This window comes from Branchiostoma lanceolatum, chromosome 19 (assembly GCF_035083965.1).
Source record: "Branchiostoma lanceolatum isolate klBraLanc5 chromosome 19, klBraLanc5.hap2, whole genome shotgun sequence".
NCBI classification, from domain to species: domain Eukaryota; kingdom Metazoa; phylum Chordata; class Leptocardii; order Amphioxiformes; family Branchiostomatidae; genus Branchiostoma; species Branchiostoma lanceolatum.
In genome coordinates, this window is record NC_089740.1 from 6,210,927 (window position 1) to 6,237,552 (window position 26,626).

General features: G+C 39.3%; 2 protein-coding genes across 2 annotated transcripts; both read right to left on the reverse strand.

Annotated features, from left to right (window-relative positions):
• Positions 1–508: 508 nt before the first annotated feature.
• On the reverse strand, positions 509–4,634 carry LOC136425911 (uncharacterized). Its single transcript, XM_066414837.1, has 4 exons — positions 4,591–4,634; positions 2,804–4,157; positions 2,535–2,608; positions 509–2,188 (listed from the first exon to the last, which is right to left on the reverse strand). Exons 1-4 carry the CDS (start codon positions 4,632–4,634, stop codon positions 2,065–2,067), a joined length of 1,596 nt encoding a protein of 531 aa, XP_066270934.1. The 3' UTR covers positions 509–2,064.
• A 25-nt stretch (positions 4,635–4,659) lies between these two features.
• LOC136425585 (synphilin-1-like) lies at positions 4,660–21,920 on the reverse strand. Its single transcript, XM_066414504.1, has 11 exons — positions 21,660–21,920; positions 13,447–13,568; positions 10,237–10,307; positions 9,954–10,000; positions 8,733–9,670; positions 7,857–8,036; positions 7,313–7,426; positions 6,761–6,886; positions 5,983–6,123; positions 5,446–5,544; positions 4,660–4,881 (listed from the first exon to the last, which is right to left on the reverse strand). The coding sequence occupies exons 2-11, from the start codon at positions 13,501–13,503 to the stop codon at positions 4,675–4,677; spliced, it is 1,980 nt and encodes a 659-aa protein (XP_066270601.1). The 5' UTR covers positions 13,504–13,568; positions 21,660–21,920; the 3' UTR covers positions 4,660–4,674.
• Positions 21,921–26,626: the final 4,706 nt, after the last annotated feature.

Consider the following 26,626-nt stretch of genomic DNA (forward strand, 5'->3'; position numbering starts at 1 on the left):
CTCTCAGGAATTTTCAAATGGTCGAGTACTTAAATGATTCTCAGAAATCTTTTAGATGACCGAGTACACACTGTTAAGTGTATGATTCTAATGAATCTTTTAACTGATCGAATACTCAGTATGTTTAGTGAATAATTATCGGGAATCCTATTTCAGTGCACTGAGAGCACATTTAGTTTGTTTAGAGTATACACAAAGCAATAGTGATTTCAACAAAAATCACACAAGATGAATTAAAAAGACAGAAGTAAATCTTTCAGATACACAAATGAATGTATTTCTCTTCTTACATCACAGCAACATTTCGTCTTCCATTCCTTACAAACTTTGAATGGAAAACTGAATTTACAAAGACATTGAAATATGTACATTTTTTACAGTAGTCAGAAAAGGCTCTCTTTTTTTACAAAAATACATTTGTATAAATAGTCTCCAACTTGTACTACTGGTTACACACAAAATTTTCTTATCGTAGAAAGTAAACAAATATTTCTGTTACAACTTACAAGTGCAAGACTGTTATTTTTTTTACCATGGAATCATTCAGTGACATAACTGTAACATATTTACCGTACTAGTTTTTAAAATAATCTGTTAAAATCATTTAAATATGAAAGCAAGTAAATGACTTGATTGTCAAATGTCTTAAACATTACATAATATAAAAAGGAGCACATTTCATCATTTGGTCACTCAGAATTCATATCATTATCACATCCCTATGTGAAATGTAATAATTATATTTCATAAAAACTTTTGTCAGATCCAAGACAGTATCACAGTTGTTTTGTCTGCATATTAGATATCAAATGATATCGTATACCTGTAGGTCATTTGGATAACAAGAAAATGACGCTTTCTTAAAAGTGATGCTAAAAACATGCAAATCAGCTGCGCACACTAGTAGTGCACATGACACAATAGCTAGAAAGGGGCACAGGCTTGTTTCGCAAAAAAGTTGTTTCTGATAGAAGTTTTAATTAATATGCACAAGGGAATGAGAGAATCCACTTTTAGCTTTGTCTTGTTTTTCTCACTTGTACCACACTATTACCTATTGTTTGTAACTATTTATAACTATGTCACTCATCGTCTAATGGCTTGGACCTAATTTTACAATCAAACTTGCATAGTAGATTGAAACACATCATTCCGCTTTCTTTAAAACTATTTTTTCTGACCGACCTAACTTCTAAAATGGACTAGTTGTTAAAAGAACATGTATTGCTGGAATGGCTAAGCTTGAAGATGACATGTATATGTTAGACTTGTGAGTAGGGCTGTGCACAGAATACCAGTATGATACTGTGAAGATAGTTTAGGTACAGGTCAAAAATGTACTGTGATGTATCAGTGTACTGGTGCATTATACCTACATAAAATCACACTCAAGTGGACTCATTTTGTGAGTAAGAATGTGATATTCCTACCTAAGATGAAAATATAGCACTGGAAAAATACAAAACCAATTCATATGAAACACACTTTCTTTGATTTAAGATAGCTTAAGTGCATAAGTTCCTTGCATGAGATACCGAAAGCCAAAAATATACATTTTGTTACTGTTTCTGTTTTTGCCATCATTGAAGACCATATGTAATATAATACTTTGTCAAATTGTTCAAATGTTACGTTAATGGTGCATGCACCAATTCTTCTGTACTGTGACAGGGGTCCGTGACGGTGCGTGGGGAAAAGTGACGATTTCGAGGTTTGAGTTCACATTTCTCATAATCTGCTGCAAAATGACATTAAATGACAACATGGCTGAAAAGCGTTTTAATAAGAATTGATCTGTTTTTGACAGGAAAATCCTTTTTCCTCCAAAAAAGTTACTAAAATTGGAGAGGTTGAAGAAACTGAAATTCGGTTGTTCTTATAGCTAGAGGGATATCCTTCATTCCCAAACACAGTTCTTTTGACCGTCGCTAGAGTTGAGGGTGTGCAACCTCAAATTGAAACCCAAAATAAACTGGGGCGTGAACCTTTAACATTAAGGTACATGCATACAGCCCTACTTGTAAGCCTACCCCTACTGGCACCATACATGTCTCTGTAGTGGTTCTAAAAGTACATGACTTGTTCAGGTTCTAGTTCAGGTTCAGGGTGTGTCATATTGGAAGGTGGGTCCTGTCTTGTGGAGTGAGCATTCGGTTTTTCTTCACCCTCATCTCCTGAACTTTCATACCTGAAGAAGGGAAAAAAGGAAAAAAATCGTAAGAAACAAACTTAGTATTTTACAAGTCAGAAAAATCCTTAATAGGATGTGATCGCATATAACTGACATTGTAAGTAGTAACATTGTTAACAAATTCTATTGCCAAATGTAAAAGTCTGTTTGACATTAACTATCCACAGGGGTTCCACAAGGCAAAATAGTGGGTCCCAATGTCATTTTCATCATTTAAAAACTGACGGACTTGTTTACTAGTGGTTGTGACTGTCGCTGTCAAATAAACAAGATTCTTTAAAAAAAACACAAAGTCACAGGAATGATGACAAAGAAAAAAGAAAGCTATATGCGTTGAGCTCACCATGGTTTATTGTCTTGGTCTCCGTCCACATTGTAGAAGTCCAGTGAGTTCTGTAGTGGTATAGTACCTTCCTGCTGTAAGCAAACAGTTGGAAAAGTTATCATATAATACATAATATAATGCTTTTAAAAGAAATTTTCAATACATACACAAGAAAAGGGGGACTGACCATGACTACAATGGTTCAGTCCATAGAACAAGATTGCAAAAAGTAATAGATTAATATAACATGATTAAATATAATGCAATAATTTGATAGAAAAGATCACCTGTGGGTGCTGGGCAGGTACACCCTCAGGCTGTTCCCTCTCCCGTTGTCCCTCCCCCTGCTGCAGACTTCCCCGGTCGTCCCCAGCTTCTACTGACATGTCCGACACATCCTTTAGTTTCACTTCTGTCTCCGTGTAATGTACCTGCGCCTCCGTGACATGGATACTCCCTTCACTTGTCACTCCGGGTAATACCGTTACGGAACGATCGTCCGCGTTGGACCACGAACGCTCCGAAAGGTCATCCGCATACCTCTCTACTTCGATCTGCGAGACTGTCTCTTCGAATGTGACGCGGTGTCCGTGCTGCTTTGGTTTGGAGTTGGGGTCCTTGAGTGAACTCTTCGGGCTGCTCCGACTGCGTGCGTTCCCGGGAAGCGGCGAGCTGCTTGGAACGGGAGAGTCCTCTTTTTCCAAGAAACCCGCGGTTTCTGCATTCAGCGTAGAATCCGAGGGCTGCAGTCTACGGAGGTAGTCCATCGGTGGTTGGTGCACGTCTATGTTCAATTCCGGCACCTCGCTTACCTCCAGCGGTGTACGGAATCCACCGAACGGAGATTTCGTGCTGGTTTCCGACGCGTCCTCTAGAATTCCCTTGATGTTGTATTTCTCAAATATTCGGTGCAGGTTGTCTTTACTGTTTGACTTGTCAATCACGGGGCCTTGTCTTTTTCCTCTACCTCTGTGTGGAGGTTGAGAGTCCTTTGCTGCGTCCGGGGAGTTCTTCGAGCCCTCTGCTGAGTTAGAAGTCCTGGGTTTATGTTCGGAGGATGCCGGTACTCTCTTGGGGCTATGGCCCAAACCATTGGCACCATTTCTGACGGGGGTGTCACCATCAGTGAAGGAAGACATGCTACTAAGGCTAGAAGACGGGGAACTGTAAGGGGAATTATGGTTCTTTTTCCTTGTGAATTTGGACTTAACTGCTCGTGCCACCATGGTTAACGTCCGTGGCGAATTTGGTTCAGTAGAGCTCTCAGACTCATGCCTGTCTCTGGGTTTATTTTCTTTCCGCATCACAACTCTTTCGACCACATCTCTTCTCTGTGTATGAGATCCTTCCACTGGTTTAGTCTCATCTTTCTGCTGAGGTCTACTCGAAGATTCTGTTACTGGAGACGGTTGTTCGTATTTGCCGTGTAACGGCGAGTTTTCATCTGGGTCCGCTAAGAGCGGCAAATTACTTCCGCTAGAGTCTGCGTCACTTGTGCTACCCACAGTCCTTTGCGTGGGGCTTCCCACAAGCCTTTGCACCCTAGGAGGAGACTGCAGGAAGGGTGGGGTCGAAGGTCGGAGGCTGTTGACCTCTGGTTGGGAGTTGGATAACCTGCGACCGGCCTCCGACAGTCTTTGTCTACCGAAAGAAAGTTGAAAAATGATAAACAAAATAATCATTGCCACAACAAAAGTTTGAGTTAAAATCTCTTTCTATTGTACTGAAAAAGCAGCACCACTTTAGAGAAAGGAATGATATTGCAAGTAAGACTACAGGTTGGATGAAAAAAATTAGATATAGGCATAAGATATGGAAAAATGGAAGTTAAAATCTTTCCACGCCAGGAAGAACATCTATAGTTAAATCATGTTCAGGAAAGTTGACAGAACACAGGCAAGCATAAGAGGAAAAAAATTCATAAAGTGCCGAACAGAAAAAAAAGTGCATCGCCTAGATACTGTAAAATGTTGAAATGTTCTTGGTGGTTTGATGTCGCAGATTTCATGGTGACCTCTTCACCGCAAACTTAAAACCACTGCAAAATTGCTTGTTCTGTCTTCTGGCCGCCTACCCCTTTGTTTCAACTGCAAACTCAAAACCAAACGAACACTCCATTTTCTCCCTACTTCAAAACTAAATCGTTGGGAAATAATCTTTACCTCATTACATCCAGAGGCTCAAGCCCCATTTTGGTGTTTCCTGTTGTGGTTTTTGGTCGCTGGCTCTGTTGTATCTGCTGAAACCGTGTCTGCAAATCTGCTGCTCTGCTCTGTATCCTGAGGTCCTGGGGGCTGCTGGGAGACTGGAGCTGGCGGAACTGTTGGACCAGGTCCCGGGTAAAACTTGCATAGTCTGTCAACATCTGGGGTAAACAAGAAACAAACATAGTTTTAGTATGCTATAATTCACTTGATGTTGTGATCTTTTCTGTCTAATCCTTTTCGCGATACCTAACCACAACACTGTCTAGAAAAAAAAATTGCATGGGGGTGCGAGGGAGCATAGGTGTACAACGCCCCTGTTCCCCTCTTTAGAAAAAAAACCTGCGCATTTTGCCATTAGAGCTACAAGAACTCTGAACTGCAGATCTTATGAAATTTTGTCTTCTATATCTTGTCTTACAATTTATTCTGTAATTCTGAAACACTGAAACAGACTTTTTAAGCATGTGTGCTGTTTTCTCTCGAGTTATAGTCTACATTAAAAAAAGTTTATTCAAACTAGATTGAATGTGATATGGGAGATTCTTTCTACCAACCTGATGAAACTATTTTTGATAGATTGAATGTGTTTTGCATTATTGTGAAAACAATTACCAAGACACATCATATTTGTAGTAGTCATTTCTTACTTTATTCAAAATTTAAATGAATACATATAGTATGAAGATAGACAAAGAGGAGAGTTACAGAAGACTACAGCAGACCTTGCGAATCTCGTGGCCGCCCTCGTCAGGTGGATGGGCGTCCACCGCTGTTCTGTTGGGAAGGAGCTTGTTGCCTAGCGACTGCTTCAGGTAGATGACCTACATGCAAGAAAGTGAAGTTTAAGTAAAAGACAAGCATACCTTTATCGGTAGCACTCTTCTTACATGTTATCAGTGACCAAGCAGAAGTCCTTGTGCAGTAATTACATGTACCTTCTGCAATAAGGTTATGTTTATGGGTGCGTGTGTTTGTCTGTTCATCTATGAATAACATATCTCAAGAAGTTGTGAACGGATCTTTATGATATTTCTTATGTTTACAATTTTGGGGCAATACAGCTTGTGTTCCTTGTTGTTCCATCCATAACTTTAAACACTTTCTTATAACACGAGTACCACATTTGAACTCATCGAGCATACATCTAACTTGTTTGAAAATGTTACTTTGAATGTACACGTTGGATATAACATATGTGATGCAAGCAGTTATGTGTCTGCAGTAACTTTCTATATTAAAGGGCACAATATATCACCCACCTGTTCAGAGAAGGTTGAGCAGGACTCCACTATGATGAGATAGTTGACACACGTCAGGTGACCGCGTCTCTCTGCCAGCATACACGGCGTCAGGCCGTCACTGTTCTTTGTTAACACGTCCACGCCATATTCTACAAGTGTCTGGGGAGGGACAAGAAGGCATAATCACTAAAGATAATTAAAGACCAGGTTCCTTAACCATAAGTGCCCAAGTGTCACAACACATAGTATTACATAGTCTCCCGTACAACTCAGTCACATTGGACAAATTAACCTTCTTGCTGCTGCCTAATCCTGTAACCAATAGGGAATTAGGTACCAACCAGCTACTTCAGTGTGCTAAAGGTTAAGAATCTTGCACACAGAACCAATTTGAACCTTTTTGCAATAGGAGTGAAAGAGGCCATTAACATCAGGGCCTTACAGGGAATGTTTCTGTACTTTACGAGCCACTACTAACATCTGCATAACGTGACGTCACAGAAGCAGAGGATTGATTAGTATTTGACAAAGACTGGAGTTTGACAGTTGAAAATTTGCTTTGGGAAAGTCTAATTTTTGCATTGTAAATTACAGTTTAACTTTGCTTCAGAAGAATACAACATCACACAAAAATTTGTTGTTTTTTTTCCTTTCCATTTCAATCCGGTTGGGCCTAGGGCTCTTGATTCAGATAAAATTATTCCCCCAGCTTATGGTGTATAGGGCGGCACCCATCTCCATTTCCTAAGCCCTTGGGCCACACATGCACTTTTTAAGCTTCAAAAGAAAAGCTCACCTGTAGACATGTCAGATGTCCATGCATGCCTGCTATGTGGGCGGGACTGTTACCATGGTGATCCTGGATGTCCACGCCCAGATTCTGACTCCTCATATGACTCAACAGCCACCTCAAGCAGGCCTCCTGGGAAGGGTCAAAGGTCATGATGTTTAATCTTTAATTCTTTAATAAGGATAATATAGAAAGAAAGAGTTGATGGCAGATATACTTCCCATTTTTAGCATCAATTCAGATATATAGGCTTTGACAAGTAAACAACATTACATAAAAGTATTCAAATAAAAATTGTGAATTGGAGCAAAAAGCATTAAAAGCAGCAAAAAAAAAGGATGTTATGAATGATATGATAAATGAAGTGATATTATTCTGACTATGATAAAAGGCCACGAAGTTTCACATTTCGTGGCCTTTTATCACAGTCAGCTTCAGGGGCTTTTCAAGTACAAGGAACTATGACCAACAACGAACATATAAATCATACATTTACAGTATAAGTTGGTCAACATTACTTTAAGACATATTTCTGATACTTAAAGGAGTCTATCTTACCTGCCCATATCTTGCTGCTTGATGCAGGAGGGGTTGTCTGTCTCCCATGACTCTCAGTTCTCTGGCTGCTGGGGTCTCACACACAAGCCACTGTAGACACTCCAGTTGCCCATACTGTAGGGTAGAAAGAAACGGTCTGAATGACTGCACAGGAAGTACACCTAGCAGTTGGTAACAGTATTGCATTTCTCTGACTGTCTACATGTAAATCATAAGTTACAATATTCGTACAGGCAAATACTGACAGTAAACCATATTGTAGGTATCAAGTGAAGTCTTAAACAAGACTGAGTACAGAAAGGACATCTAGCAGCTATCAAAGGTATTACATCTGACTGACGGGCTGTCTTGCCACTCAAGATTTCAACGAAAGTTTTTCCAGCAACCAAATTTTTAGATGAGACTTGTTTACAGCAAAACCTGTTCTGTTTCATGAAGTGTCAATGGGTACTGCCATATTGAATGTGACATCATGGGTCAGCCATCTTGAATTAGCTGAATGACCCCTATACAAAATTATTGCATACATTACAAGAAACGGTACCTTAGCTGCCACCGCTGTAGGAGTGTCCCCGTCCTCATTCTCCGCTAGCACGAGGTCGGAACATGGTCCTCCCGCAAGCCAGTGTATGCAGGCCAGATGTCCCCGCGCCACCACCGTGTGGAGGATGGTGTCGCCACCCTCGTCTCGCATGGCGAACGGTTTCTCTCCGATGTGATATTGCTGGAGAAAACAAGTTTAATTTCTTGTCAAAGATGGGCAATCTGCAACTTTAAGGCATGTATTGTACGAGTTTGGTCCGAAAACAGGAAACAAAATTTTGCCCAATTTTTCCATTTGTGCAACGTCTTATAAACACAATCATTTTTGGACATTCTATGACATTTCAAGTGTTTATCTATGACCAAAATACGACCAAAATTATGTATTGAACAAAATTTGAAACAATGCTCTTCTGGTCCAGAAGCACCAAAAACAAACCACCGGACCAGGTACACTATGTTGGACAATACATTTTAAACAAGCTGCTAGGGGGCCAAAATCTAATAATTTTCAGCTCTCATCAAGACCAACACACAAACCAAGAATCAAGACAATCCGATCAAGCATTCTCAAGTTATCGTGTTTACAGACAGACACATGAACACTGCTGAAAACATACTGTAAATGCATAAATGTTCACAGGGATTTAATTTCATAGTAGGGAGAAAATTGTGTTTGCGGTGGTTTTTAGTTCGCATTTGAAACAATAGTAGTGCTGCAGTCACACAATGAAATGGCCTTTTGCAGTGGTTTTAAGTTCGTGGTAAAGAGTTCACTGCAAAAACCGCAAACATAAAACCACCGCGAACATTTCTGCAATTACAGTAACCTTCTTGCCGAAGGTACCTAGTATAATCATACCACGGTATGCCTTACCAGATCAGCCAGGTTACCATCCCAGCCAGCTCGCCAAACCTCCCACATCCGTTCGGAAAGCAGCTTGTGCTTAGAAACAGTCCCAGCATGCTTTGCTTCACTCCCACAATCCTTTGGTGTCGGCGTGGGGGTCGCCGTCTGATTCCCCTCCGGCGACGTATCACGATTTTTCCCGTCATCGCTACAAAGCGTGTCCTCGCTTGATTGGTTCCCGGATGTCGTTTTTGGCGAATTTTCCGGCGGGAAAATTTTCTCAATCTCAAGTTTGGAGGGTTCTTTCAACAACTCCTCCTCAATGTCAATCAATTCGTGTTGCCTAGCAACCAACTGCATGTCCGAGTTTCCATTCAATGCCGAATGTTTTCCTTCCTCTGTAGTTCTGGACGGAAGTTTAGTCTGTGAGGAAGACACTTTGTCTTTTGTCCTTCCCATGTTTACTACATTGCTGTTATTATTGTTGTTTGTTTCAAGGTCTTTAAACTGGGTCACGCTAACATCAGAGCTAGTGGAATTACGTGGTGAAACAGTCGGAACTTCTTCTGTGTTTTCCTCGCTAGCGTCCGGTCTGTGTTCCTGACTGAAAACGCGGTCTAGCTTCGCTTCGATGCCCTTTAACCTTCCCGCGACTCTAGGTTTTCTCCGAGGGGGAACGCGAGGAGGAGACTTTCCGAACGGATCCGGCGCTTTGGTCTCAAACCGGCGTACAGCGCCCAGTACGCTCGTTGGCGTGTAGTCGTCCGTACTTTGGTCCGAGTCCAACTCGTGTCTTCCCGCTCCGTATTCCCGTGTCCTTCGTTTCCGCCGGACCTTCTGTTTCCTGGCCATGGAGAGTTCCAGTTCCAACTCCTCGTTTTCCGGTAGCCCGTTCTCCGCCTTCGGCAGTCGCGGAAGGACAGGGGAATGCTGGGAAGGCTTGGTACCGACTTTTTCTTGTGACCCTGAAAATCATGAAGATGACCATTAGCAAGCAGCCCTTTAAAGAATCATTTCGTTGGCAGAAGGAAAGAAAATGCAAAATATCAGTTTTTAACAGACTTTCAAGTTTCATAAATATAGTTAAGGATATTTTTCATTCGATCGATCACAGATGTTAAGAAACACAGAAGTTCTTTCAATACATTACGGGCCTTCAAAGAACAACAGCAATTAATAATGTGGAGTAGGCTTTTAATATTAGATAATTTAAACACTTGATAATCATAATCATAATCCAAAACTTACCTGTTTCTGTTTTACGGCTCTTTGGACCATCAGGTGATTTTGGTGGTCTGCAAATGAAGAAGACACAACGGATATAAAACTTGTGATTTAATCTATCATTAGAATATGTTTGGTCAAACATTTAGATGAGTATTTGAAATCTTTTAAAACTTTTTTTCCAGGAATAGTAATAACAAAGACAGATGCAATAATTCAACTGTGTTTTTTGTGTGTTTTAAGATGACAAATTTATATAATCATAATAGTTAGCAGAAATATCTTTAGATTAGATAATTCAACTCACTCATTATCCCCATCTTCTTGGTCAAAACCGAAGTTCTCAAAGTCATATTCTTCTGCATTTTCTGTCACATTCTGGAAGAGAGCAGAAAAAGGGTCAACAAACGCAGTGTCAAACTATTATTCTGCAAAGAGAAAATAGTCTATCATTTGTCTTAATTTGGCCAAATAAATGATAAAAGTAGTACCTCAGAAAGCTGCTAGGGGGCCCATAATCTAATGATTTTTTTTTCATTTTGCCAACAACTGCCAACATACAAAATATTGCAAGGATACATCCACAACTTCTCTAGTTTTGCTGTTCACAAACACACAAAAACACACATAGAAACACACAGACCCAAAAACATAATAACCTTATTGACAAAGGAAACAAAAGCACAATCATGTACATGTAGGTCACAGTGGCCCCAAACCTCTGCCAATACACATACGTGTGGGGAAAACTGTAAGAAGCCTCAAATTCAAAATACAATGTACCACCTGCATATGCAGGTTAGTGCCTGCCAGGTAGAATTGCAGCTGTGCAGATATTTCTGACGTCTACAGCTGTTCCTAACCTACACTAGTCCATAATAAAACCGGTAACGTACAGTCAACAGTGGCCTATCGGCTTGAATTCTTCACAGAATCATCAAGCTATACATACATGCATGTATACCATACTATACAGAATATTATAAGATTTACATTTGTAAATTGTGCTACCAGGAACATCATGATAACAATTATGTTCGCAATTGGGCAAAAATGGCTGCAATGTAAAGAATTTCAAATATTACATCTTTATATCAAACTACCTTTTTTACATGTTTTACAACTCAAATACAAACCCTTAAAAACTAAAAAAGGCAACAACCTGAAAGGGATTTAATCCCTTTATAAAACAATTCAGCCCAAATTAGAAAACAGTAACTCTAAACCCTTCAATTTAAAGTTCTCATTATATATAAACACACAGTGCCAATCTCTGTGGCAACCACATAGAAGGATTTCATACAAAAATTTACAAAATCGTATGAAAATCTCATATTTTGACTCAAAACTAAACCGTAGGTACCAACCTTCAAACCAGTGACGCTGTGAGAAATATTAGGACAAAATATCGGCGGTTTGTGGTGAAATTTTCCCACCACAAATTTCAACATCTTGCCGGGAAGGGAACCTTTGCAGCTGACTGCTGGTATAAACCATCTGGCCGAGTCAATACGGATCAACAACACCATGAAATTGCTCTAGAAAACAATTAGGCCGAACAAATGAAACTCGGGCAACGTTTTGGCGCAACAAAGGAGACAAAAAGACGGCTAGGAATTTGATGGCAGAATTTCGAGTAGTGCTTGCTATGGTCTAGTAAGTCTCGACAGAGAGTTTTGCCGGAAATGCATTTATCAAGGCAAAATGCGCCATCTGGAAGTAGTATGTTTAGAGTAGAGCTTTTAAAATCATAGAATTTATAATGTAAAAGTGTTATTTGTTCAGAAAACCGTGACACATTAATCACTTGTATGTATTTTGCAATATGAAACCCCGGAGCAATCCCTTCGTAGAATAGTCTTTTTTTACTATAAAATGTGTATCTCATTATATTTTCTATTTATATAAAGCTCAATTTTGCATCCTCATCATGTATAGAATAATGAAGTACACGTACATACTTCGTTTGAAGTTAACTTATCTACTACCGTTGTCTTTAATCATTGCATTTGCATGACGAATCTATCATAACTAAAAATGCATATTTTATGCTGTTACTGGTGCACATATACTTCATGTCTATTGTAAACACTGTATTTTTCATGTCCCTATTTATTATTCCATGTCTATAATTATATATACTGTATTTTTCATACTCCACTTATATTTCTTATCTACAATAGATAGTTTTCATACCCCTAGCATTTCATGTGTATTATATTTATAAATGCTGCATTTTTCATGCTCTACTTTTATGTCTATATTTTTCATGGCCTCCTAGTATTTTATGTCTACAAATACATGTACAACATGTAGACTATAATAAATAGCACATTTTCCATGGCCTTCCGGTATTTCATGTCTATCAGAGAATTTTTCATTATGAATAAGTACATACTCTACAAGCTCCTAAACATTGATCACAGACTTTCTTTAACTGAAACTCTAAAGGCTGTTCTGTATTTTCTAAAGATCCAGAAAGAACCGGACCTTTTCCTACATCTGTCACACACCTGTTTCACAGCCTGACATTGTTACCTGGTTGTCATAGGAACCACAAATGACTAAAATCCATTGGACAAAACACAAGATTAGACAGGTGCTCGCCCAACGGATTAACTAGTGACATTATCTCCATGGTGACAGCTTGGAATTTGAAGAAGCGAATTGACAGTCATGCTTCTGTTTTATCTATCTATCTTTTTAAAAGTTCTTTAAAGTTTATTCATCTATTCATAACATGGTGACCATCTGTCACCTTCTTTAGGGCAATTATAACTAGTTGCTTCTACTTTGCACTGCAGCTAGGTGTTACAGTGTTACAATATCTATCTAAATGTGGCAATACTAAATTACGTTTGGGACTGAGTTTGTAACACTGTGCAGCAGCCACACCTAGCTGCAGTGCAAAGTAGTGCAGGTAATTTTTGCCCTGAGGAAAGTGACAGACGGTCACAGAAATGTTGTCTCTTGCAAATATGTGGTTTCGAACAAAGAACTTTTTATTCTGTCATCTACCAACCTGATGAAATTATTCATGGTCTGTTTTGCTTTGTTTATTTGTCACGATAAAATACAGATCTGAGAAAAATGGTGTGCTCTTCTGACTGACACAGATTTTGACAGGCTGCCCTTTCTGTGACATGATCCAGAGATACACATAACCTACATTAACATTTATCGGCCCAGATTAATTTTCTAATTAATAAAGCTGCCATTTGAAAAATGGTGTGTGTTTGAAAGATCTCTAGTGCAGCCCACAGACACACACACACAAACACACACAAACACACACACACATTGATATATACAATACATGTATACAGGAGTGCATCATATTGGGGAATATTGAATTGGAGATCATAACATAGTATATCTGAAAAAGATTCCAACCAGAAAAAGCACTAATATACTGTAGACTTTTCATAACAGGTTCTTATCTCAGCTGCAGTTCTCAAAATGTTTGCCAGGAGGCACTGCTAGACATTAACTTTTTGATTCAAAACAAGTAGCTCACCTGATGGTCGTCTAGAAGGTCAAGGTCGTCAAGGTCCAAGAAGTCTGCATCTGCCATGTTGCCGTAGCAACCAGGGTGGGTCAGATCCAGCTGCTGTCAGTCATCACGGCATGGTCAGCGGTCTGGAAGGGACGAAGGACGGGTCAGACAGTCACACTTTCCAGCCTAAACGTCCCTTCTAAATAGCAGGGCTTGAAAATTCTTTTTCTTCAGTTTTCTCAAGTGGTCGAACCTCAGACTGAGGATGAAACATATTGCTCTTTCGTTACTTACTGCAATGCGGCTTCACTTCGACTCACGTATCTAGCCAAGCACACTGCGTCATCCCTACTCGATAAGTGCAGAGATTTGACGCTTGAGGATTATGCCCTCACGCTTACCCATATATCCTAAACCAAGTTCTCAGTTAGAATCAGGCCTACATATATCATCAGAGGCCAGACCTCTATATACATAGCCTTAAAGGCCCAGAAAGGGTAGCCTGCTGAGGTGCATGTACATGTAGCCTACCTTTTCCGGTAACCCACTGACAAGCACTACCACAGATCTATAATCAGCATCTACTTTCCAAATTAACTTATAGCCTGGGAAAGTGGCTGAGACATGTTTTCCATAGAACACCCCACATTCCTATTATATCCTTAATGACCCTTAGAACTCTTAAACTAGTACTTAGCAGGGGAAGACCCGAACACTGCCCTGTTATTTGCAACCGCCCTATGCCTGTGAAATTTTGCCCTATGCCTGTGAAATTTTGCGGCTACCATTCAAGAACCATGTTGCCATGGTAACCGCAGGAACAAGGTCAAGGGGCGACCTTGAGGCAGGATGATAATAAATGATACTTCCTGAAATGAACTTGAGGTTAAATTCCTCTTGACAAAGGACAATAGCTGTGTTGATAGTTCATGATTAGTGACAGCTGTTTAGGTTTTAACCACAATGGTCACTTTAACCTTCTCCCTGACGCCTAACACTTTGACCAATACAAATTTGGCAAAGAAGGCAACATTGAAGGAAAGAGGGTTACATTTCGGAGTACCTTGAGTCCATGTCTAACGGAGAAAATCTGAAATAGAGGTAAAGCACAGACAACAACAACGACTCTATAGCTACATGTAGGTTACATTCCATCTAAAGATATCAAAACCGGACGTTCCGCTGTGCAGTACAATCATATGTACCTAACTGTGACTTTCTAAATAAAATCTAACTTAGATTTTATTTAGAAAGTCACCTTAGGAAGCTAAAAATCTAATCATTTCAAAATTCAAGGTCTCATCAACCAACCAACTCACCCACCCACATACCAAGTATGAAGACAATCCACTAAGGCTAGGCATTCTTGTGTTATCGTGTTCACAGACAGACAGACACAAACAAACACACAACATTACATGTATGTTCCTGGGTGCACTCGCACATACAAATTACAATTGTAAGTTATGTAACCTAACTAAAGACTGAAAATGGGGAGGGGGGTCTGCAAAAGGACTGGGGTATCAAGGATATCTTAGCACTGACTGAGTGAGAATTTGAATAACCATATAGCACCTACATGTATGTTATGCTACAGATTACAATGAACTAAATAAAAGTGTATAAGTGGGACCCACCTTTAGATGCAGGCTGCTGGCAAATGCACAGCTTACAATTCGGATGTAACAACTTGTGTAACAAGAAATTCAAACATAGACGCTCCTTGGTTAGGTCTCCTAGGTTTCACACAAAGTTAGGAACATCTGGGAAGTCTATCATGTCTGTCTCAAGTGTATATAGGGTAGACCCTCCCTTAGGACAGCCTATCTTTAAGGCCTGGTACTGTATATTGAATACCTTGTTTCTAGACACTTTTGGCATAGAATGGGGTGTGGAGAGAAAATAATTTTAATAGAAAAGGCAAAAGTATAAAACTTTGATATAAAAGAGGAATTATGGATGCATAGTTCTGGCTCAAGTTTAGGAATTTTCTTCAGAATGCAAATTTAAAACTGGTTCAAGATAATTATTTTTCATTTTCATCAACTGGTGGTGCAGCAGGCCAAAATGTACCCATCCAAATATACCCAGGTACATTATAAAAGGGATATATTCCAGTCTGTTACACAGGCCATTACTGCATTCATCTGCTACACTCCATACAATTTTCAAACCATAAAATTCTGAAGAAACATAATTCAATTAGTTATAATGGGCTATAAAGCTGTCATTGTCCTTTATTGATACTAGTTTATGATGATTTATTATTCTATTTAGTCCTTATCAATGTCTGTTTAGGATTAAGAGCATGACTTCTATTAAATCACTTATCATACATTATGTACATGTATCCCTCTTTCAATATCATTATAATTATCACAGTCAAAACTGCACAAGAAGACCACTCAGGGGACTGATAAAATCTGGTCTATGTGGACAGGTGGTCACTATAGACAGGATTCTTAATGCTTGTGTCAATGGGAAAAATTATGTAAGGGACCAGCAAAAAGTGGTCACAATGGCTTGGTGGTCCTTATGTAGAGGTGGTCACTTGTACAGGTTTGACTGTATACCAATGGCCAGGTGGTCCTTATGTAGAGGTGGTCACTTCTAAAGGTTTGACTCTTGTTATTTCCCCTGGGTCTTTTATAACTGGTCACCACAAACATTTGCTAACAAGTACAACTGTACAAGTTGATGTTTCTAAACTATATATATATATATATATATATATGTGTATTTTCTGACATGTGTATTCTTTCACAGCTAACTGTTGGTTATGTAACATATGTCCTGTACAACTATGTAAAATATGTAGTAGGTCACAATCTGTAAAAAAAAAAACGCTCTTTGCGAAACGTAACTAAATACGTCTGATGAATACATTATGTTCACAGGCAAGGGTAAATACAGCAAAGAAAAGGAGTTCACACAAAACAATTAATGAGTAAACAGGTCTTTGTGGTGCTTTTTTGTATGGCTGTGACAATGTTGTAAATAGTCCGTCTCTCTGCACTAATGATTAGGAAGACTGTGGCACAAATATGAAGTCTAGTCTAGATCATAAAACTAGAGGGGGGGTTGTTGTGGTTTACCGAGAATCATAACTTAAGCAAATAAGACCCCCCCCCCCAAACCACGATACAAAGTTTATCTTGTTCTATTTATCTATTTCTGTTTTATTGCATACTTCAGCATGTATCTTTATTTACAACATATGTAGTCTAATCTTTGGGAGTAAAGCACACACAAAAAGTAGAAAAAATTTTGTGGTTATCATATACTAAATAGGTAAGACTACTAAAAAAAACGTTTGCAATATCAAAATGTTGTGTCTACTAAGTTTTCAGATAAACTTATGACTTAATTTCACATTTTTCATTCATTTTGTTGTAGTGCTACTTGACATGTTTGGAATTGTTTGGAATAAACACACATGCCTTTCACAATGATTTTTACCTAACACCAGTAAAATGCTTCAAACACAGAGTCCACAGACCAAACTGCATGTTACAAAGTCCAACATCTGACAAAGTTTAGAATTCTTCTGTTTATACACAGTTGTATACTGGGCAACCTTTACAAAATTTTCAACTACAGTTAATTCCGACATTTGAAAATCAACTAGAATCATTAAGGATCCTTTCATGTATTATCTTTTTATACAAATGCATGATTATCTGTCTTTTACCAATTGGACAACAAATCATAAACTGGTTGACTTAAGTTAAGTTAAACTATTTGGTTGCTCAAAGAAGCACGAGTCTAAGAGAAACCTGTATTTTTGTACACTGTTAAAGTCACAGTTAAATTTACACTGTTGAATTTGCAATGTTTAAGTTACACAGTTTAAGTTACACTGTCAAAGTTATAAAGTTAAAGCTACACTGTTTAAGTTACACTGTTAATGTTTTGTTATACTGTCAAAGATACACTGTTCAACTTACTGTTAATGTTTTGTGACACTGTTAAAGTTACACTGTTAAAGTTACATTGTTAAAGTTACACTGTTTTTGATACATCATGTTTTTTTATGTAGCTACAAGTGTACAATACAGCTTAACTGTAGCTTGCATTTTTAGCCAAGCACACTGGGTCACCCCTTCTCTTCTTGGTAAGTGTGTTGGGTTCTGTAACATGCAGATGCTTGAGGGCTCTAACATACATAGGACCACTGTGTCCCATCCAAAAGGACGAATGCAACCCCAACCAGTCTTGCCGAGTTGGGCTAGAACCCACACCCTCTGGATTTACAAAATTTGATCCATATGGCTAAGCAGCGAAACCACATCACATGGCTCAACGCATTTTCTCTGATGCTCGAAAAATTTCCAAACATTTTTGTTTTACTGATCAGAACTGAAAGAATCTGGGCTATGCTTGCTATGTAAGAAATAAAAGATGGCTTTAGCTACTGAAACAACACTTGTCTAGTTGGTATGTGTGTGGCTTGGTTTAAGCCTTTAAAACAACTTGTTTTATCTATCTCAGTGTTTCCGCCAGAGGGGCGTCTTCCCGTCAAATGACGGCCTTATGTCGCTTTGGACGGCCTGAACTCAGACATAGGCCGTCCTCTTAAAAAAAAAGACAAACTAAATGCCGAGAAATCGGGAAAAAAATACGAGAGGTCGGCATAATTTCTTTGTTTTTCTTTGTTACTGCGGGCGTGGGTTGCTCTATATCGTTGGACATTCACACTCTTTTGTTTGTTGCTATTGTTAAGCTTGCGAAGAATCGATGTCGGTGCCTTTGGCATACGGTGATCTCATTAAAAACCCGTTTTTCAAGACTCAATCGAAGAAAGTCATCGAAGAAAACAAGGAAAAACGTAAACAAACCAAGAATTTCGCCCGTGCATTTCAGCCTCTACGTCGTGATTTGCCGCGATTCGCCGTGATTCGCCATCATTTCTGACCGTATTCGACACAATATATATTCCTTTGAATGTTTTTCCGTGAAAATTCTCCAAATGTACCGTAGATAAATCGTTTTTTTCGCTATGAATTCACATGAGTCGAGTCGCAACCTGCCCCGTCCCGGGCCGTCCGCCATGTTTTTAAGCTCATTGATATGCAAGATTCTAAGCGCTGATTGGTCCGCGTCATTAAATCTGTGCTCTGATTGGTTGACGGCAAGATGTCACGTGACCACAGGGCGGGAAAACCCCTCTACACTTCAGGCGTTTCTGGTCAATATAGATCGCATTTTGTGACGATCGAAGCAGTATTATAGCGACCTTCGTATCAAATTGAGTTTGAAAAATTAACAAAGTTTTTTCTGATCACAACATTCGTTACTTTTCCTGGTCAATTAATTTTCGCGGTATGGTCAATTAATTTTCGCCGTACGGTCAATTAATTTTCGCGGTACGGCCCTCCCCAAGTGGACGGCCTCTCAGTCGCGGTCTGGCGGAAACACTGATCTATCTACTGTCAATATAGACATTGGAGGATACATGTTTTCCAACATGTCATCTGCAAAGAGCACAAAAACATTTTCAAAGTAAAGTTTACAGTCACAAAAATGCAAGATAAACAAATTCTTGCACATCTAAAATTTCTCAACAGAACCCCCTCACCCCATATATGTTGTACAATTCCAAAGAAAGAAAGAAAGAAGGAAAGAACGTGATCTCTAACCAGTTTAGCTCACTGAAGAGCTACTCTTCCACTGGTTGTGACAGAGAAGACAGACGTGTACATGTACGGCATATACAGGTTCATTGTATCTGAGAAATTCCCCTAGCTCTTTTCGACAAGCACAGTGGACCGCGGCTTAACGTCATATCGTAAGGACTGCGACCCTTTCCAGCAGTATGCATGTCGGGTAAGCGACACAGCCGGGATTCGAACTCACACTTCTTGGTCCAGAGGCAGGGCCGCTAACCACTGGACCATGCATGCTACCAATTCCTTTCAATAAGTTCCTATGTAAATACTAAAAGTAGGTCAGAAGAGAGCTAGCATGCAAAAGCTAACATTTGGATTGAGGTGTAAAGGTAAGAGTGAAAACATAGAATATTTGTACTTTCACTACGTAGTACTTTCCAGTTGATAGAACAATGTCAATATACATGTAACTTGTTGTTAATGTACAACTGACAGTTGAATATTTCAGATTTAACAAAAATCTTTGTTTTTAGGGTCATTTTATTGGAATAAAAAAAAGCATTGAATCAGGCGTGTTTTGGTGTACCATGGGAATTGCATTTCATAAAATAATTCAATACTACGGCCACAGCAAGCAAATTCTATGCTCCAAATTTAATGCGAAAGTGTGAACAAAAAAAAGATGGGCAAAAAAAAAACATGATAGCTAAATTTTCAAAATAGACACCAGAAACATTGTAACAAGCCAAGAAGAAGCATTTTATTCCTGTATTGAGGGTACCCCCCATATGCAGGCCCCCTTGTAAGTCCCCAAGGATCCCGAGATGTCCAGAACTAACCCCATATGCTACAGCCTTGTTAGTGAGTGATGGATGAACCATGTAATCACTAGACTGTAGCACATTGTACTGGTACAGGGCAGACATGTACTATGATGTAGTACATGTCCTCCTTGTCTATTATAACACATGGGGGGGGGGGGTAACATCTGTCCACACAGCTCTGCACTGATTCAAATCTAAAACTGACCATTTTGTTCATCTCCAAGCAGACGATTGGATGAACCGTTGTGATATTTTCGAGCTGTTTTCTTTTGTTTATGCCACAAATAGGATGGGATAGTTGTATAAAAGTCAGAAAAATGTTACGATATACAAAAATATTAATGTACTAACTAGTTTGGTTTGATCCTGGCTCTAGAGAGCAAGTTAATTTCAAGTATATATTGGTGGGTCTCCAAAAGCCTTGCTCTGAAAGTCAGAATCTTTTGTTTTCTATGTAATTCATACTATCATAGGCAACTGCTCTAAATAATTCAACGTTGGATGCAATCTGCAATTTCGCATGATGCACAAAACTGACTTTGAATTTTGCAATCATCTCTTTTTCATGTACAATATAGTAGCTTATAGTCAGCCAAATGTGAGCTCCTATGGTTGTTGTGATAGAAATTATCAGGAAAGACTGTACCTGATCATAAGTCAGGACCAATTAGGAGCTACATGAAACTGAGCTCCAATTATCAACCGATAACCTATAATTTACAGGCAAACTCAGAGATAACAGGCGAAAGATATACACATCTGTCAGTCAAACGGCTTTCAAGCCCTATTTTGTTTTAAGCTATGAATTCCCACGATTTACTTTTTAAAGGCAAAGGTAGTCCCATAGCCTTTCTCAAATAGGGGTCCTTCCCGGTGTGAGTGGTTCAAATAAATCTGTCCAGATATGCAGCTTGTAGTACTCTTCAGTACAAACCTGGTGTGTTACGCCATGATTTGGGTATGCAAAACAAGCAAACAAACAAGATATCAAAACTGTTTTGAAAGTTGACCTCAACAAAACTTCACAAATATAATAAAGGGGACCAAATTTTATAAACAGAAACGTATTTGTAACAGGTGTAATATTGGTCTACAGTACCATACCAACAACTGTTTTAGACTTTGCAGAAAGAAAATCTTGACCAAAATCAAACCACCAGGCTTCAAGAAAACATATGGTCGTTTGATTATAAAACTTATGTTCAGTTTAGGTACCTTAAAATATGCACACAAAAAGTTCGAACTCGAAATACATGTATGACACTTGAGGTAAGGGTTAACGAACAGGCATACCATGTTTGTTTTCATAAAACAAGACCAAACAAAGTTTCCTAGACGATTCAAAAGAATAAATTAAACTTTGAAGAGACGCTTGGAAAGGAATTTTAACTGTTGGCACCTCAAAACGTTTTCGGAAATTGAATTATAGATGTATAAAATGTCACCTAAAAACGACCAAACCACCTGCTCAAATGAGCTCGTTGTCTCAGAAAAAACGTAATTTTCACACTTTTCTTGAGTTTCTGGCACAAACAGAGTGCTAGGATTTGAACCAGGGACTTCTGAACTTGTAAAATATGTCAGGGTTTATAATAAATGCCGTTTTTTAAGAGAAATATTCAAAAAATGTCACCTTTACAAAACTGCCCTCCCCACTTTAGCAGGTAGGCCGCCATATTTGTAGAAAGCTTCGACACCAATACTTTTTCAAAACAAACGTCTTTTTCACACTTTAGTGCCAAACACGACCTCAAAACCTCACTAATACACCTTTTAAGACCTTACAGAATCAAAATCTTACCTTCTATGGGGCGTTCTTGCTAGGAATTAGTAGAAAATCCGACTCAAAACTTGACATTGCCTGAAAATCTCGTCACATAGTTTGTAGGCAACATGGCTGATCTGTCTAGTGTTCGCCCTCCCGCCAATCACGGCACGAGCGCCTCATTTGCATAAGAATGAAGCATTGTTTTCTTTGTCCCCCCAAAGGTCTAGGATTACAGGACCCTTTTTTTTGTGACAAACCTTAACGGTAAAGTCTACGCGAGGATACGCACGAAAAATTAAGACAGCAAGTGAGAGTTTGTAGCATGTTAAATTCTAAAGAAAATAAGAGAATTTAAAGTTGTATTGTCAAAGTTTTGACGTGGAATTGTTGTGAAATTGTTAAAATATCTGTAAAATTGACCCTTGGTAACTACATGTAGTACAAAAGATTAATTTACAATGTCCTATACTTAATTTACTATGTCCGAAACCAAGGAGTTTACAAACTTGCGAAATTAAGGGAATAAAATTGTGCATATAAATGATGACACGATCGTAATACAGTATACAAAAGATCACAATGCATTTCTTTAATACTGGAACTTAAGAAAGAAGTTTACCAATAAAGGTTGAGAAATATTGAATAAGTCTAGCTAGAGTTTGTTTAAGTTTAATCTTAAGGAGCTTTATTTGGTTTTGGGTTGTTGCAGACTGCCGGAAAGCCCGTATTTGCCTTACCGTGCAGGGTTTGTTGGTGTTTCGGGGACCGTGGCGCCCTCTAACCGAGGAACGCACGCGAGCGCCGCTGCTGTTTTCCGCTTCAACGGAGGAGTAAAAAAGCGCAACATTTAAACAAACACCGCGTCCGAAAGCTATCAGTGCTGCACAGACACAATCCTTAGGGCGTTTATTTTCATGCACTGCATCCTCGCAACGGTTGTGACAATGACTGAAAGAAAGAAGATTTGAATGCCCCTTTTGAAAGGCATGGATTGTACATACTAGTAGTGCTTCAGTATCAAACGTCAATAGAGCAGAAGCGCCGACTAGTGACTAAAATACAAAGTGCAGATACATGTATAGCTACGCATCAGTCTCTATAAACACTTCGACGGCGTCTGGAAATCACAGCGGAGTTCAAAACAATGACAAAGAATATATTACCGATAGCTTGGAGGGAAATTGACAGAATGAAGATTGAAATATTCAACAAAATAGAGAACGGAGTACGGGTTGGACACCTTCGAATCTTTTACCATACAGAAAGCTATGCGAATGTGGATATGTACTACATATTTCTACCGCTAGTCGGCGCGTCTACTTTACTGACACCGCAACTTGTCACTTTGGATTGGATAGTTTGGCAAATGTACTGGTCTGTTGCGTCAATCTAGAGAGCATCTTTGCTGTGGTACAAATTACCGTCATAATTCTTATATTCAAACAAACATTTTTTATAAACTCGCTGGGCGAATCCGCAGTGTCTGTAAAATAATCACAGGTGATTTCTGACTAAACCGCGCAAGGCAAATCATATGGCTTTTGCCTTCGCCGTAGGCAGAAGGGTATATTTTTGGTCGGGATTTGTGGACCCTACCTCTAGGACTAACAATGTGTAATACTTGTGGTGTATAGATGTTTGTAGTAACAAATACATGTACAATGGTTCACAATATTTTTAGAAGTACTCTAGCCCTAAGACTAACAAAAGTGTAAAGTTAACATAACCTACGTTGATGAAGGTTAGACATCCAGGTAATAAGATACGCCAAAAATAATTACTCAAGCAACTGGATAAGATTTTGAAACAGACGTTTCAGACAGTATCCACTGTATTTTAACATAACCTAACCTGTCTTTTAACATAACCTAACCTGTCATAAACTAGCGAAAATACCATAAATACTAGCTAAAATACAACAACTTACAGTCTCCAAGCATAGAAACCCCATTTTATGAAGAATTAAAAAGAAACTATTTGGGGTCAGCTCAAAAGGCTTAGGTGTAAGTGATGAGGGTTAGTCAAAGTAAGTATACAAAGGAGTTAATGTGAATGTTAGTGTTAGTGTGAGCCTCTACCCAAGCCTTTTAAGCATGGCTTCCGAAAGGAGCTGAACGAATATTCATGGGATTTCTGTACAGAAGACTCTAAGCTACCATAGTCTAAGCTACCATAGTCTTAACTACGAAAGTCTAAGCTACCTCTGTCTATTTATTGACGTCTATGTATAAATGCTACACAGAAGAATCACTGCCGGAAGTTCTTCACAGCGCCGCTGCCTCGGTGCCAAGTCCTTTGTCTTCTCCCTCGCACGCCGGAGCACAAGTTCCGAAGTTGTCTTGTCACTTCCAGGTCACCGAGGTCTGCATGTGTCTGGTTAAGGATCAATTTGGTGCAAAATATCCATTTACAGGGTTCGTCTTATATCTGCAAGAAAAGCAACATAAAAAAACAGACAAACCTGTGGAGAAAAAGACACAAGCACACATATTATTATCTTCATTCTGGAATTCACATATCGCCGATATATCGGCATACGCTGAAGTCTGCTGTCCAAGTTGGAACGTTGTTGAAATAACCGCTATAGGTACATGTGAAACAAAGGCATCAAATCGAAGTCCACAACATGGATTTTTATTATGAGGAGAGCAGCTGAAATACATGTGCATACATTGAATAATTCATTCATAAAAGCTTCAAGGCACAATGTCGTAAAACTATAATGTCAATTCACTTCACTTCATATCTTTATTACTAATTGTTGCATATGACAGTTTCGTGGTGAAAATCATCAGAATCACTGTTTTAAACAAAAATTACTTCACACAAACCTGTAGTTCATCATACAACTCTACAACAGGCCGGATGCTGTGTAAGCTAGCTAATGTTGAGTATAGGGTATGTTGACTTAATTGGCTGCTCTGCACAAGGAAGAGCTGGGAAAAATTGTTCTAGACTCATCATTTGTTCCCCGTGTATTTTGTTTTCAGAAAAATAGTGTTTGAGGTCAAAATAGGTTTGGTTGAAACAAAAACATGGCACAGTTTCCTCCAATTTACCTCATGACTCATACAGATCTTACTCCTACGAAAATCTTAAGTTACTACTTTCAATTGTGGTTATAAAACAAGTTAATGAAGTAGAGTATAGCGAGAAGCTAGATAGTACAGAACATAAAATGTCTCTATTACAATCCATAGTCTTTTTCACAAACATGCTAATCAACTTTCTGAGGAGTAAAACCGTAAGGGGGAAGAAAACGGAAAAGATCTGACAAGTAACCAGTGCAGGGATCCAACCTCCTGGGTTATAACACCGGGAACGAACCAGACTGCAAACGTTGCATCGGCAAATGAGAGACAAATCATAAGAGAAAGATAGTGTAGCCTAGAAAATACCTACCTCCGTGGAGGGGGCTCTGAAGACTCAAACCCAGATCGTACACGCGTATTCGTGTCCGTGCAACGTGCTAGCGATCAAAACCATAGAGACAGTAACCATATGTATTACTGTACATCAACATTGGAACATTTTGGGGGTGTGATCTTTTCTTATCATGTGCAAACTCACCACCATGCCTCCAGAGCCTTTGCTCTGACGTTCCCCTCGCCGGCACTATGTATTTAAGCCCCCATATGGGGATAAGGGGCACTGGTGTGTTGCAAGCCAAATGTCGGCTATTCAAAGCCTTCTAAACGAATTTTCACTTCGGGCAAGCAGCCCGCACCAGCATCATAGTCCTATAAACAAGGCATATAATTTGGGTGTCCGCTCAGTCCAGACTTCGTCCATGCAGGACTCGGTGGTGTACAATAGTCCAATCTGTTTGCACTTTAGGCCCTTAATAATGGCCCGTTGGGAGGATCATTGTCACAATCACACTCATGGTGATAACCCCTGCGTTTGTGTAAATGTACAGCAATAGATATGATCACTCTGCTCTATGGTTCTAAACTCTAGCAACGTTGCACGGACAAGAAAACGGCGTACGATTTGAATATGACTCGACAGAACCCCCTGCACCGAAGGCAAGTATCTTATAGGACTGCATAATCTTCCGCCTACGATTTTTCCTTCATTTGTCGAGGCAATGTTTGCAGTCAGGATCCATCCCAGCACTGTAACCCAGGAGACTGAATCCCATGCACTGGTCACGTGACCGACATTTTCTGTTTTCTTCCACCTTACGATTGAACTCCTCAGCAAGTTGATTTGCATGTTTGTGAAAAACACTATACATCGTAAAGAAGGCATCTTGTATCCTCTACTTTCTAACTTTTCGTTATACTCTTCTTCGTTCAACTGATTTTGGAACCACAATCAAAACCGGTAACGTAAGATTTAAGTGCATGGCGAAAGGCCTGTAAGTGGTAAATCGAAGAGAACCATGACAACATCGCCACTGAAGTTGATATGCAAATTAGGATCGCGTAACTGGATGCGCTCTATACACCTCAGGCAACAACAGCAGCAATAAGCTAGTTCGGAGTTGCTACTACGCATGTGCAGTGTCAAAGGTGAAGGCCCCCGCGACGAAAACAAGACCCGTCTGGGCGTTGTTATGCAAATCTAGACAATGTGGAGGCGAGCACTGTTTCCGTCGCGGGGGCCTTCACCTTTGACACTGCACATGCGTAGTAGCAACTCCGAACTAGCTTATAAGCTGTATACAGGTTGCATATTCAAACATCGAAAATTCAACCATTCTATACGGTATGTAAATATAACATTAAAACTGGACAATGTAAAGCTGACAGCTAGTAGGTTTACAAACCTTCCTACGTCATAAGAACATACAATGAGTGGCGCTATTTACGTGTTTACACTCATACATAATTATGCAAATGACTTGACAAGAAACCACGTGTGCATCTCCACACCACCCCTCCGCTCAACATTCCTTTCATTTATTTAACGTTAAACGCTCGTGATACTGTAAATGCGTTTTTAAAAGTTCGCGTGGTTTTTATTTTGCGGTAGAAAGAAAATGGAGCGTTCAC

Coding starts and splice junctions, on each gene's coding strand:
- LOC136425585 (XM_066414504.1), bottom strand. CDS start 13,503: ATGGCAGATGCAGACTTCTTGGACCTTGACGACCTTGACCTTCTAGAC. Junction 10,308..13,446: donor ACCTTCTAGACGACCATCAG/GTGAGCTACTTG, acceptor GCTCTCTTCCAG/AATGTGACAGAAAATGCAGA. Junction 4,882..5,445: donor GCGGCCACGAGATTCGCAAG/GTCTGCTGTAGT, acceptor TGTTTACCCCAG/ATGTTGACAGACTATGCAAG.
- LOC136425911 (XM_066414837.1), bottom strand. CDS start 4,634: ATGGAGTGTTCGTTTGGTTTTGAGTTTGCAGTTGAAACAAAGGG. Junction 4,158..4,590: donor TTTGCAGTTGAAACAAAGGG/GTAGGCGGCCAG, acceptor TTCTTTCGGTAG/ACAAAGACTGTCGGAGGCCG. Junction 2,609..2,803: donor TACCTGCCCAGCACCCACAG/GTGATCTTTTCT, acceptor GTTTGCTTACAG/CAGGAAGGTACTATACCACT.